The 13,920-nt window shown below is 38.3% G+C and overlaps 1 protein-coding gene across 1 annotated transcript in view; it reads left to right on the top strand.

The window, feature by feature from the left end:
• The window catches only part of LOC139730887 (putative receptor-type tyrosine-protein phosphatase mosPTP-1), a 269,592-nt gene that overhangs the window by 184,400 nt on the left and 71,272 nt on the right, over positions 1 to 13,920 (top strand). The window contains exon 11 of the mRNA XM_071641763.1: positions 12,520 to 12,825. Within this exon, the coding sequence (XP_071497864.1) occupies positions 12,520 to 12,825 (306 nt within the window). The remainder of the gene's footprint in view (positions 1 to 12,519; positions 12,826 to 13,920) is intronic.

Below are 13,920 nucleotides of genomic sequence, written 5' to 3' on the forward strand. Positions count from 1 at the left end.
ACCAATTAAGATGGTACCCAGTGGGTTTTTCATAACTTTAATTTGACACAACATCAGAGACAATGGCAGCATGTTAAACCCTTCAGCTTTGATTTTGTTCGTTGTTTTTTTTTTTTTTTTTTTTAATAGAAACTTTGGTCAAGTAATGCATGTAAAAAATCCTTTTTGTATATTTTGTTTAAACCACATCCTCCAGAACAGTAATCATTGAAGATATATGAGAATGAAACACATTGCACATGTCTGCATGTAGACTGTTTGTTGAGGTTTGCTGATGTAAAGCAGAAATTTAATAAGCACATGTAATTATTGTTTTTTGGTTCCAATATGACAGAAATGATATTTTCCAAGTGGTTTGGAAGGAATGAATCATTTTGTGAGGTGATCATGTGTGTAGAAAAATGACTCAAAGCTTTTTCTCATTGACTGATCCCACAACTTTGGATTCATTCTTGGTAAACTGTTGTTGACAACACAAGCAGGAGTCACAACAATAGCAATAACAAGAACTGCATCTGAAATTCTTGGAACCTATAATAATTCCTCGTTGCCAAGTGCACTCATACCACGTACAGAGTGTACAGCACAGTGCATATTGGACCCTATCAAGCTTAAAGGGCAAGTCCAGCCTAGTGTTGTATTGCGTGGTATGAACGTAGAAGAATCAGAGAAACAGACCAATGAATGCCTGAGAAAGATGCATGGAGGACACTCTTTAATCCTTTTTTTTTGATTTTTTTAGATGTTTTTTTTTTTTTTTTTTTTTTTTTGGGGGGGGGGGATGAAAATTGTTGAATATTTTTGTACAAACCTAATGGAGAGCTGCTCAATACCAGTATCACATAGAGCTGCCAATTCATCTTACCATTGGCACTCTCTAAACTTTTACAATTCATAAATTTCTTTTATGAGTCAGATTGTTTTGCCAAATTTTCCTAAATCTGTGATGACTTTTCTGTTTTCATGTAAAGCAGCATATCACAAGTATTCCTTTTAAGTTTAATTCTGCATCAAGTGGACTGTAATAAACTGAATAAGGTCAGACACAAACTTAGAGGTCTCATTTTATGGTTCCCTTATCATCTTATGAGAATTTTCTTAAAGTTATGGGCTCATGGGATACTGTACCATTTAATTATTCGTCTTATTTAAATTTCCTCTCAAAGATGAGAATTTTTTTTCCCAAAAATTGTGTGCCTGTGTTTTTTGTGCTTTTAATTTCTTTCCAAAGACAAAGTGTGAATAAGGGAATGTCTTGTTTTTGTTTTTGCAAATATGAACAGCTTCTTGATCCCCATGTTTCAAAATCATCCAAATTGAAAAATTGAAGAGGAGGTGCTTTTTTTCTCCCCATGGAACACTTTTCCAGAGGTATTCATCACCATCAATCATAGCTATTGGGTTGACCTTATAACTTGTTTTCCCTGTCTTTTTAGAAATATCATTCCTCCCCTGTGGATTAGTATCATATACAAAATTCAAGCTGCAAGAGGTTGAAGTGTGAGGTGCATTGTATTTCCGGTTGTGAGATTCAGACAACACAATAGCAAGTGGCAAGAGAACTAATCCACTATGTAATGCAGTGCTTCCTACAAACGACGCACTATTCAATGTCATCTTTTTTTTGGGGGGGGGGGGGGGGGTGGGGGAAGAGCGGAGCCAGGCCAAAGGTGTCAGGCACTTGGGTTGTAGTCTGCAGACCTCCTCCCTCTGGCTGGGATATATAATGCCCTGGATGTTTCCCCTTGGTAACATCACAGGCTTGTGACTGAACATGCTTCCTTATGCTTTTCAAAGACCCCCACCTCTTTCTCTTCTATCTCCTATATTTCCCTATTCTGGAATAATGGATAACCACCCCCTCCCCCACCCATCCAGATAAGAGAATCGTAGTACTGGTATTCCATGTGGATATATGTCACATCAGTCTTGTGCATCTGAATCACTGTGTATTGATCTGTAGTATTAATATCTTTAATACATAAAACTTATACATACTTTAACATCATTTTATATTATGGCACATAAAAAAAAATAGAGGCTTTTTTTTTTTAGCGTATATGCTAGAGCATCATTTTAGATTATGGTAGATTGAAACAATCAGGGCAGTTGCCCCCCCCCCCCCCCCCCCCACTAAATACTAGGTAGGGATAAGGTTATAATAAAGATTATGTTTAGGTTTAGGGTTAGAGTTTGGGTTATGGTTAGGATGAGGTTTAGGATTAGGATTAGGGTTGGGGTCAGGGGAAGGGTTTGGGGTAATTGTTCAGGGAGTAATTGCCCTAGAATCATCCTACACATCCATACCAAGACATTGTTTAGTTTGTCTCAAATGATTTTGTTTTTAAATTGTTGTTGCTTCCTTTTGCATAGAGATAATCATTCAAGACTTGGTCACTTATATGACATGTAAACCAAGCGTAAGTGTTTATGAAAGTTTGTGATTTGTGATAGATTTATGACCAGTGCAAGTTTCAGGCCAGTAATCTACTTAGCAGCTACACATTTGTAGCTGCATGTACTCCCTGCTTCTGCAGGTCTGTTGGAGAGGTTGTAAATCATCCAAGATGAAACTTTGTACTCTTCTGGACAGGACTGTAACCCTTTGGCACCCAACAGCCAATGATCACCCTTGTATGTGGGTTTGTGTTTGTGTGTGTGTGTGTGTGTGTGTGTGTGTGTGTGTGTGTGTGTGTGTGTGTGTGTGTGTGTGTGTGTGTGTGTGTGTGTGTGTGTGTGTGTGTGCATGGGTTCTATATGTTATTTTATTCTTTTTCTCTGTTTTTTTTTTTTTGCCAGGTTAATGTCATTCCTCAGTACCACACTTCTGTACAACTAGAAATTTTTATGGTGTTTAAATTTTTGCACATTTAGAGATGATTAATACAATTTTGTCATATCAATATATATATATATATATATATTTAGGGGGGGGAGGTCAAATTGTTAATGTTGCAAAATATCAGTTGATACTCAAATTTGTGAGAATAAAACAGCTCCAGATATTCAAAAGACATTTTTTGATGTATACAGTAATCTCTGTAAATACACCATCTATTTGTCTAAACTTGTATAAAATAGTGTAAAAGCTGGTACTTCCTCCATAGGTAGAGCAGGGTTGGCGATGCAAGGAGCCTCAAGGTGCTGATCTATAAAGGGTTGAAGTGATACTTGTTTCTGTGTCGTTGACACAGAGGAATCGGTTGAGACGAGAAGATTCAGCGTGCAAGTCTGTATATCCACATGGGAACATTATTAACGAGCACGCGAGGACAGCACTGATTATTTTACAAATGTCCATGAATAGATGCAGCAGTTTCACTCTCATTAGTCAACATAAACAGACAATTTGCTTTAGGGAGTATATACTTCTGTGACAGTTCTCTTTTCTGCCAATTCAAGTTTTACTTCATTGTCTCTAGAAGTAAACACAAAAGAAACTAGAAAAGCACTCTGAGAGCGCAGACCTCCACCAAGCATGCAACTTATTTCCACCACCATGCTGATCTTGTTCTTCCACAGAGATATCATACGTACACACAGCATCGGTGCTGAAAGTCGACTGATTTCCCAATATAGAAGCCTTTGTTACGTCATAAGCCCTCAGCTGCACGGCGCACCTCGCCCCAGCAGAAACTAGAGCACGCACTTTAGTGCACGCAGGCAGACGTCAAATACACGGAGCCTGAACTCCCAAGTTCATTGACCCTACCTGCCAAAACATCAAAAATCCCTCATAAATTCCCAAAAATTATCGGATCATTACCAAAAATTAATCGTTTGTTACTCGTGTCATTCTCAACCTTTCCTGCAAGTTTCATTCCAATCCGTTAACTACTTTTTGAGTTATTTTGCACACGGACAAACTAACTAACGAACGAACGAACGAACACACAAACCAATGGTAACGAAAACATAACCTCCTCCCTTGGTGGAGGTAATTAGTGGGGTGGGTATGGGGGTTCATGCCAAGATGAATTAAAACCATGCATATTTTGACATAAAAGACATGTCATTATACCCCTGCCACACTTAGTGTGAAGGGGGTATATAGGAATCACCGTGATGTTGGTCGCGCGGGCGGTCGGGCGGGAGGTCGGTCGGTCGGTCTGTTGCAAAATTTTATGTCGCGAACTCCTCCTACAGCTTTGAAGCAATCTAAATGAAACTTAGGGTAAATGATGATATTGAGGTATAGATGTGCAAGACATGTTTTTGTGTTTGTCGGACAGTGTGTTGCCATGGTAACCATAATTTTACCAAAACCTTGTGGATTGAATAACTTCCATAGTATTTAAGCAATCAATTTCAAAATTGGTATCTACAAGATGTATGATGATCTATAGGTGTACTTATGCAAGACACTCTTTGTGTTTGTACTTGACAAAGCGTTGCCATGGTAACCGCATGTTTTCTTCGAAATCTTGTGAAGTGAACAACTTCCACAGCTTTGAAGCAATTGAAATCAAATTTGGTAGGCATTATGGCCTTGAAGCATAGATGAGGAACACATAATTTTTGTGTTTGTCGGACAAAGCGTTGCCATGGTAACCATAATTTTACCAAAACCTTGTGGATTGAATAACTTCTACATCATTCAAGCAATTAAGGTCAAATTTAGTTTGTATGATGATTGGGAGGTGTAGTTATGCAAGACACCAATGTGTTAATATAAGAAAAATGTTTTGCCATGGTAACCACTCATTTTTGTATCAAATTGAACCATTTAATTTATGAAGGTGAAATTTGGTGTGTATGATGCTCTTTAAGTGTAGTTTTGCAAAATGTCCTTTGTATTTGTATCTGACAATGCGTTGCCATGGTAACCGCATGTTTGTTTGTTTTTTTAAATCCTGTGGAGTGAACTTCTTCCACAGTTTTTAAGCAATTGAAACCAAATTTGGTACAGGCATTATGGCCCTGAGGTATAGATGTGAAACACATAATTTTTGTGTTTGTCACACAAACCGTTGCCATGGTTACCACGATTTTACCAAAACCTTGCAGATCGAATAACTTTTCCATCATTCAAGCAATCAAAGTCAAATTTAGTATGTATCATGATCTAAAAGTGTAGTTTTGCAAGACACCAACGTGTTAGTTTAAGGAAAATGTGTTGCCATGGTAACCACTCATTTTTGTATCAAAATAAACCATTCAAGCTATGAAGGTCAAATTTGGTGTGAATGATGGTCTTTAAGTGTAGTGATGCTGGGTGATAGCATGTTTCCATTTGCTGTAAGTTTAATACTCGGTGTCAACTCTGTAATTGTACAGTAAACTAAAATTATTCTGTTTCCAATTCGACAAGTGCACAAACTTGGTATTAACGTCATTGCCCTCATGACATCACGTACTATAAAGCAACACTAGTGGTGGGGGTATTAATCACCTTCAGTGATAATTTTAGTTATGTCATAACAATGACATCGTGAAGTAGTGCCATGCGAGTGATAAAATTTAGTGCTTTTGATGCAGCAACAGTTTGTCAAACAGAAGTGTCAGGCAAGAAATTTAATGCAGTCATTTATCACACTGGATTCTGAGGTGGCAGTTATTATGGCTACTGGTCTTGAGTAGGGATTATTTTGGGCAAGCCCTTTTGCGATCAAAGCAGTCATAATCAAATCTTACATCAAACTGTCTTTGATGGGTAGCCATTCATAATTAATTCATTTGGTCGATGTATTCATAGTGATTTCCTTATGCAGCATGCTCTTGCAAGCTCTTTTATGAGCCGTCAAAATTCACACCTGTCCAGATTCATTGATGTCATAAGCAGAAGAGTCAAATCTTGCATCGCCCTCCCTCCCCTTTTAACATCCTTTTATGTTAGTATAAAGTACAATTGTATTTATGAATAAACTTAAATGTTATGCATAATCCTGACTCAAGGTGTACTGCCAGAATTTTCTCAAACCTGTGAGGGTATGATCAAATGATAATTCCATATGATACAGATTGGTATTGAGTATGATTGCCCGAGATGAATGAAGATAGAGAGACTATTAAAGGACAAGTTCACCTATATAAACATAAGGATTGAGAGAATGTAGCAATATTAGTAGAACACATCATTGAAAGTTTGAGGAAAATTGGACAATCCGTTCAAAAGTTATGAATTTTTGAAGTTTTTGTGCAGTAACCGCTGGATGAGAAGACTACTGCAGTGTGTGAATAACTTAGATGTCACATGCGTACAACAATATAAGATAAATATAAAGAGAATTTCACAAAATTTCAGCTTTTGAAAAAAGTACACATTCCCCCGACTCGTTATCGACAAATGTTATGGGTAATATTATTCCCCCTGCCTTTAGAAAGAGTCAAGTCAAGTGCTCTTTTATTATGCGAAAAAAGTGAAAATATGTTGAATTTTCTTTATATTTTCTTTATACTGTTGTACGCATATGACTCACAAGCTGTAGTAGTCTCCTCATCCAGCGGTTCCAACACAAAGATTTTTAAAATTCATAACGTTTGCATCGATTGTCCAATTTTCCTCAAACTTTCACTGATGTGTTCTACTAATATTGTTGCATTCTCTCAATCCTTATGTTTATGAAGGTGAACTTGTCCTTTAAAGCTTCATCTGTGGATTTGATTTTTTTGCCCCCAAACATGGAGGATATGTTTGGCAACCTGACATGTTAATGAATGTTCTACAGAACTGTCGGTGAAGGCACTATGATTTAGTATCACTTTAACGTGTGAGTTACATATTGTAACTTGATATTATTCCATGGGGTCTGTTTGTTATTATGATGCATCGTAAGATTGTTAACTCTTTATATGCCCAGACACTTAGCCATGAATAGATTGCAAATCTTGCAATTGTCAGCATTCAGTTAAAACTCACACAGACTTGACATGGTTGTAGATTAGCAAGCCCACTAAGTGTAGCAATGTGCCTTACTCTAACCAGAAGGTCATAGTGACACAGAAGGATTAGGGGATTAGGTAATCTCTTTTCATTAACAATTATTTTGTCGACATATCTGTGCCAGTAGGTGAAGAAATTGCACTAGCATTCAGCTGTAGCAAACAATGCATCCATAGTGAGAACTATTTTTTTTTTCTGTGCTGATGCTGATTAGGACTAAGAAGTGATCCTGTCAAGCACTTGATGAAATATGATATCAGATTGTGAAAAGAAAAGAAAATGAAGGAAGAAATATGGTAGGGGGCCAGGAAATCATAGTCATGATGACAAATTATCCACGGGCAGAGTTTTAGTTTAGAATTGTAGAGCTCCCATATAGCCCATTACCCCAGATCTTGTTCTGGTTTCTGTGGCATGATGTGAGTGGAGAATACTTGATTCTCCTGGATGACTTGGATGTTAGCCCATTTATTAAAGATTAACCCCTTAACACCCTTCCCTCTAAAAAGGCAAACAATAATTGTAGTTGATAGTAAAGTGGACTAGAGCAGGATGGAGCATCTGTTGTGACATGGAGCAACCCCCTCCCACATGTGGGACCAGGTCCCGATCTCAAAAGTCGCAACCTCACGATCACTTATGTCCAGACAGCCTGATGGTCAACAAAAGTTTGGGTGCTCCAAATGACCAGTTCAGTTTCTGTGTGCACAGAAATCCAGTTTCAGCAGGTGGAGAAATGAATTGTGGTATATATACAGTTGTAGTGTGTTCTTTAATGAATGAATCGTGATTGCTTATTAGATCTTGGAGTGGAAAAGTGATAATAGTCAAGGGAGACCGATTCCTGACAAAGTCTTTCAGCGTGTGAATTATAATTGTCTGCGGCATCATGCACTAATGAAAGTTCCCAGTTACCTACAAGTCACATGTCTGCATTAACTCCTCCTGTATGATCAAAACAAAAGCAAGCTGTAAAGAGCAATTACACAAATGCATGGCTGCAAAAAAAAATTGGCCATATTACATGCCTAGTCCCTCTTCCCTCATGTGATGACAGCAGAGCATTCAAAATTGGATTAGCAGCTGAGCTAAATGGATTGTAGAGTGTCTCCTTCCAAATTTCCCCCAGGCCTGTCTTACTGTGGAGTCTACTGGCTGACAGGGAATACTGGACCAATTTGATTGGCCCCCAGGACTTGTCAATTAGCAGAAAACATACAGAGTCTAGGCACCTAGCTAAGGTGTACAGGACCAGTCTCCCCTTCTCACTTTTCAGTCTAGAGAGTATAATGGGGATATACAATTGTAGGATATTTTAATGTGTCTAAATGCCCATGCATTCAAACATCATAGGAATAAACTTTGTATATCAAAACGATGGTTTGAGCATACATTTTTTGTCGTTTATTTATATACGGTATATCAAACTGATAGTATAGCATTGGTGGAGATGAGGATTGGGCTTTTAATATTTTGCAAAATAGCGAAGAAACCACTTATGAAATAATACAGAGCTTACCATTCTAAGAGGAATTCAAAGTTTATTTGATGAAAATTGATTTTGGAATGGCTGAGACATCCAAAAACAAAGTAAAACAAAGTGATCATAATAAAAGTCTCTGTGACTGTCAAAGGAATCTTTTGTGTTTGAAGTTTATGCTTAATGGGTATTAACCCGTTGAGGACAGGCTAATTTTGCTACAACATGCATTTCCCATAGACACTTGCCCGAGTATACTCGGGACTCGTCCTCAACGGGTTAACAAACACAAAGAAAGTTAAATAGATATTTTTGCGTCAGTAGTTGTTCATGCTCAGCTGAATGAGATGGATTTCTAGTGTTTTTGATACTTGGGAATCAAGATATTCATGACTGAAAATTACTTAATTACCAAAATTTCCACACCATAAAAACTGCCACTCTTACAGTAGTCGAATTGTCTATCGCACATTGCTGACAGGCAGTGTTTTCCTGGAATCTGCACCCATGTTTCTCCAGGGGACACTGACTGGATATCCACTTGTTGTTGCACTTAGGAAGAAAAAAAAGGGGGGGGGGGGTTAGTTAGCTTGATTTGGCTCCACTAAGTCTGAGGGGAGACTATTAGCAACCCATTTCCTGCCAGTCAGGAGGGCTGATGAAATGGGGTCAATGTACCTGCCTGGATGAAGGTGTGAGAGTTTCACGCCTTGCCTTGTACTCCTCCTCCTCATCCCTTGCTCCTTTTAAGAAGACTAAGGCACCTGTTCTAACTCCCCAGATCAAGCCGTGACACTGAGGAAGGATGAGCAGAGAGACATTTCGCTGGAGCCAAATGTCACTTTGCATCCCACAGGATTCTTAAGTTGATGTAAACCCGCATGATATGACTTTCGAGCTTTCTTGAATCATCTTGTGCCTGTGATTGGCTGTTTGCCTGGCTCGTGTTCCTCCCAGCTCTTCGTGAATCGTTTTGTGCTGGTGTTTTTGCTTCCGGAAAGTTCATTGAGTGTAACTTCAGGAAAATAGAATTCTCCTTTTTTTTCCACTCAAATCAAACATTGTGGCTTTTCATAAGGGTATTTCTTCATGATTGGGATCTTCGTAATTTGAGACTTCTGTTGGTGAGTGTTCTCTCGTAGATTATTATTATTATTATTATTACTATTATTTATAGTGCGCTTTTCCCACAAGGCCCAAAGCGCTTACAATCAATTCAAAACATGTACGACAGTATGTAAAATAATGGATAAATGTTACAGCTACGAACTAGTTGCTACTGAAAAGATGTGTTTTCAAGGCTTTTTTGAACACACTGACTGATGGAGACTGTGTAAATTGTTCCAGTGCTTTGAAGCAGACACAGTAAATGTCCTATCACCGGCTAAGGTGCGAGAAACAGAGTATGTGAGATTCTCAGATATTGTTATATTTCTAGTCTAACTGATATCTGCTCCTTTTCTCTTTTTTTTTTCTTTGAAGTGCTGTGTGAAAGTGATTTTTGTCTAATGTTACAGAGACTCACCATCCACTTTACACTTTTTTGCACACCTTACTTCTGTTTGGTAGATTCCTTTGAGTAATGTGTCATGATATAAAAGCACTAGTTGAAAAACAACTGTAAATATGATAAAGGTAATGGGGATAATGATGACGATACTACTCTTACTGCTACTTCTACCAATAGTACAATTGTAGTAGTAGTAGTATTTTTGTTTATCTTGGGAAGTTTATGTGACTTGTATAAGATGCAGGTGCAAAGATAATGAAATCACACTGTTTTCTTTGTTCTTATCATTTTTTGTATGCATAACTTAATGATAATTAATATTTTTACTGATTATTGATTATAAGATGGGATTAAGAATGGAGCTAATCAGAAGCCTTGAAATGAGTTATGTGCTCTCTTTATTTTTTCCTCCAATGCACTGGAGTGCAAAAAGTGAGCAGCAAAATGGCATAAGCTCATTGCTGCATGTAATCCCATTGCAAATTGCTGATTGCTCTGTGCAGTGTTTGCTGTGTGCAGCACAAACCCAAATAATTGCTTTGATTCACACGGTCGTCTATATGGTACAACCAATCAAAATGTAGCCCCATGGTATTGCAGTACAAAGTTTTACTAGGTGATATCATAGTTCATAGATCTCTTTTATAAAACAAATAATGCACAAGTTTCAGGTTTTGATGTTAGTGGAGATGCAGCACATTCTCCGGTAATCACAATGTTGTGCAACATGCACTTGACTATGTCTTGTGGATGTTGCATCCTTGAGTGCACTGCATCTCTACAAATGCACCCCACCTTTGCATTATTTGTATACTATTACATGTACATTGCTGGTAACGATATCATTCCATTCTAAACACAATGTAGTCTTGTGGCTCTCACATGTAATACTCCAATAGTTTGCATCTAGAGGCAAATTTGTAAATCATATGCATAGCATGTGACTTAACACCTGATCCACTTTCTTGGGTGTGTCTGAACATTGCCCCAGCACTTTCAGAAGGTACAGACTATTCAGAACTGAGCACAGAAACCCTTACAATGGTCGCTAGTTGTCAATCTATTGAATTGTCATATATACTGCACAAGAGGTCATGGTCTCCAGTGTGAGATCAAATGAATTAATGGAGGGTAATTTGTAATCCATTAATCTGTGACAAGATAATGGACGTGTGTAACTCTAGGAAGGTAGTAATAACATAGAAGATAATTTCAAGTTGTTCTTAATGGCTTGTCAAGTGTTGAAACTGGATACACATCTTTTTTTTTTAATGCAAAGAAAGGCAGAGGCATTTAAAGAAATATGTTTTTTTTTTTTCCAGTCATCGTGTCATCTGTACCAGGATTGATGAATAGGTGCAATTATTATTATTTTTTTCTTAATGGCGGTATTATTCAAAGTATCCCACTACAATATAGATGATGTTTTGACAGGTCTAAGTCTTGCAAAACTTGTGTAGGAAGTGATGTATGGCTGTAAGTAATGACTTTAGTCGTGAGGGAAATTATGCGATGAGTGTTTTGATTGGACGGGTGTACGGTATATCACAGATGGGAACCTTGGCATTCAAAGTTATCTATGTGTTCTTTTGTTTTGCATTCCCAGTTTCCCCCTCTGGCTTTATTAAAGTGAGAAAATGTCAGGTTGCTGTCAGCTATAAGGGTATTAAACCTGTACATGAAAATGTCCCCCCCCCCCCCTCCTTTCTTCCTTGTGATCCTCACTCCTCACCTGTTCTGATCAATATACTGTATATGCCATAATAGTGAATCAAATGGATCGGGACTTTCTGACAATTTTGCACATGGTTATATTCGCAATTGTGGAGTACAGTTAATGAACTGAGAAATGTATGCTACACTGTACATGTTGCATTCATCTCTGGATCAGAATTTATGTTTTTGCATGTTGTTATAAATTCATGAATATCACGTGACTCGCAAAATTTACGAAAATTAAAAGCCATGTAAAATAAATGCCATATGCAGTAATATGTTATCATGTCCAGTGAGTTCCCTGCTACAGTGGTTTTGCAGGGTTTTACACAAATTTCATTGTCTGTGTGTAGATCCTGAATGCAAAAGTTTGCCACTTCCGATGGAATCAGAGCTGCTGTACAAAAAAAAAAAAAAATCCCATGCACATTTTCATTTTAAAGAGAACATGGCAGCACAGACAACATTCATGTCATGTACAAATGTATGCAAAAGGATGTCATATGAATCGTATGTCAACTATTCTATTGATGTGAGTAAAGTGAAAGAACATATCCCCAGTCTAATATAGCATGTGTACAAGTCACCAGCAACATACTTCTACTGTGGTTGTGGTGGTTGATGTGCCTAAAGTATTCAGAGTTTTATCTGAATATGTCTGTAGTAGACGGCACAGACACAAATGAACACCCATTTTTAGTGACAAAGGCTGTGTGTAAAATAGTAAGGTTGCATATATTGTAGTTCAGTGCCTGGTATTTCCATGTAGTTTGACCACAGCGGCAAACAGCCTCATGTACTCAGGATTTTATGATGATATCACATATGATTTCAAAACTCTTCATTTACTGGATGCCTCCTTGTAATTGGAATGTAATTGAAATTAATGGCTTTATTTTTTTTCCTCCCCTCCTAATCCTTGTCCCTCAGCTCCTGGTCCACCCCGCAACATCACCGTCAAGATCGTTGCCCCGAACACCGCACGCATCACCTGGATGGAGCCGCTCATCTTCTACAACTCCATCGACAGTTATACCATCTTCTACCGCGAGGTGAACAACACCGACTATGCCTACGAGATGCAGGAGTACAACACCAGCCATGTCCTCCGCAACCTCGTGGTGGACGGCATCTACGAGCTGACCGTGAGGGCGTCCACCATGAGCACGTTCCCCGGCCGCGGGCTGCTCCTCGGGGAGGCGTCCTACCCGCAGAGGTTTCGGGTGTCGTATGTCCGTAAGTATGATCCTTTCCTGTGTAACGCTGGAAACTGCCCTGTTCCTCCTCCTTGCTAACCGCTTTCCCTATACATCCTATCAATTTCCTATCTCCATTTCTTCCAAAAATCACCCTGCCTTTAAGTTAGACAGCTCGTCTTCTTTGCAGTCTTTCCCTAGCTTTTATACTTTGGCCAATCCTCTCTTCCTTCTACATGTTTCAAGATACCACTCAAATTTGGGCTATGGATATATCCTCTTCAGGTTTATAGTGCTTGCCACAAGGGGGCGACATTTCCACTGATATTGGCTGTCATCCAAGTTCTGTGCGCACAAACTCTGCACTTTTGATTATTGCAAATTATACAATGAAAATTTGTATAATTTGCAACTTTACACAAACACACATGATCTCTCTCTCTCTCTCTCTCTCTTTCTTCCTCTCTATCTGTCTGTTTGTCTCTGTCTCTCTGTTTCTCATTCTTTATCTTTTTATCAATAACAAAATGTTAGTTACTGCTGGTATCCAAGTAAGATTGTAAAAGAGTGCCCATATGTTATTTAATGAAATCTGTCTCTTGCTCTGCAGTGGTTACAGGAAGAAAATGATGAAAAAAAAAAAAAACAGTTTGTAATATGAAGTAGCAGAGGTAAAAGGTCAGACCTCAAGACCAGCAGAGGTCATTGAACTCTGACTCAAAATGTGATATTTCCAGCCATAACACCTGCCAGATATGTCCAGTGAAAATATTCTCTGGTAGAAAGAATGAAATGAGAGTAAGAAGCAAATTTTCCGTGCAAGAGGTTAAAGGTCATTTGTGGAGGTCAAAGGTCAAAATCTATCATCTTAATCTCCAAACTTATTTACTACAATGTGTATGGCAATGCTTAAAGTTCCATACAGTGAATGCGTTCATCTCACACCCCTCCTTATGACTCTCTACTTTTTTATGTAGTCATGCTCCCTGAGTTTAGTCTATTCTTCTTTCTCTAGTGTTTGTTTTTTCTTTCTTTCAAGCCTTTGAGAATTGGTTTCTGTTGCCAGTGTATGACATACAAGGAGTAGCTGTCTTTCTTTTTCGGTCTTTACAACACCACAATAGTGTGTATGTGA

The sequence above is a fragment of the Diadema antillarum genome, unplaced genomic scaffold (genome assembly GCF_040938485.1).
Source record: "Diadema antillarum isolate AM-2024a unplaced genomic scaffold, OU_Dant_1.0 seq00000341_RagTag, whole genome shotgun sequence".
NCBI classification, from domain to species: Eukaryota; Metazoa; Echinodermata; class Echinoidea; order Diadematoida; family Diadematidae; genus Diadema; species Diadema antillarum.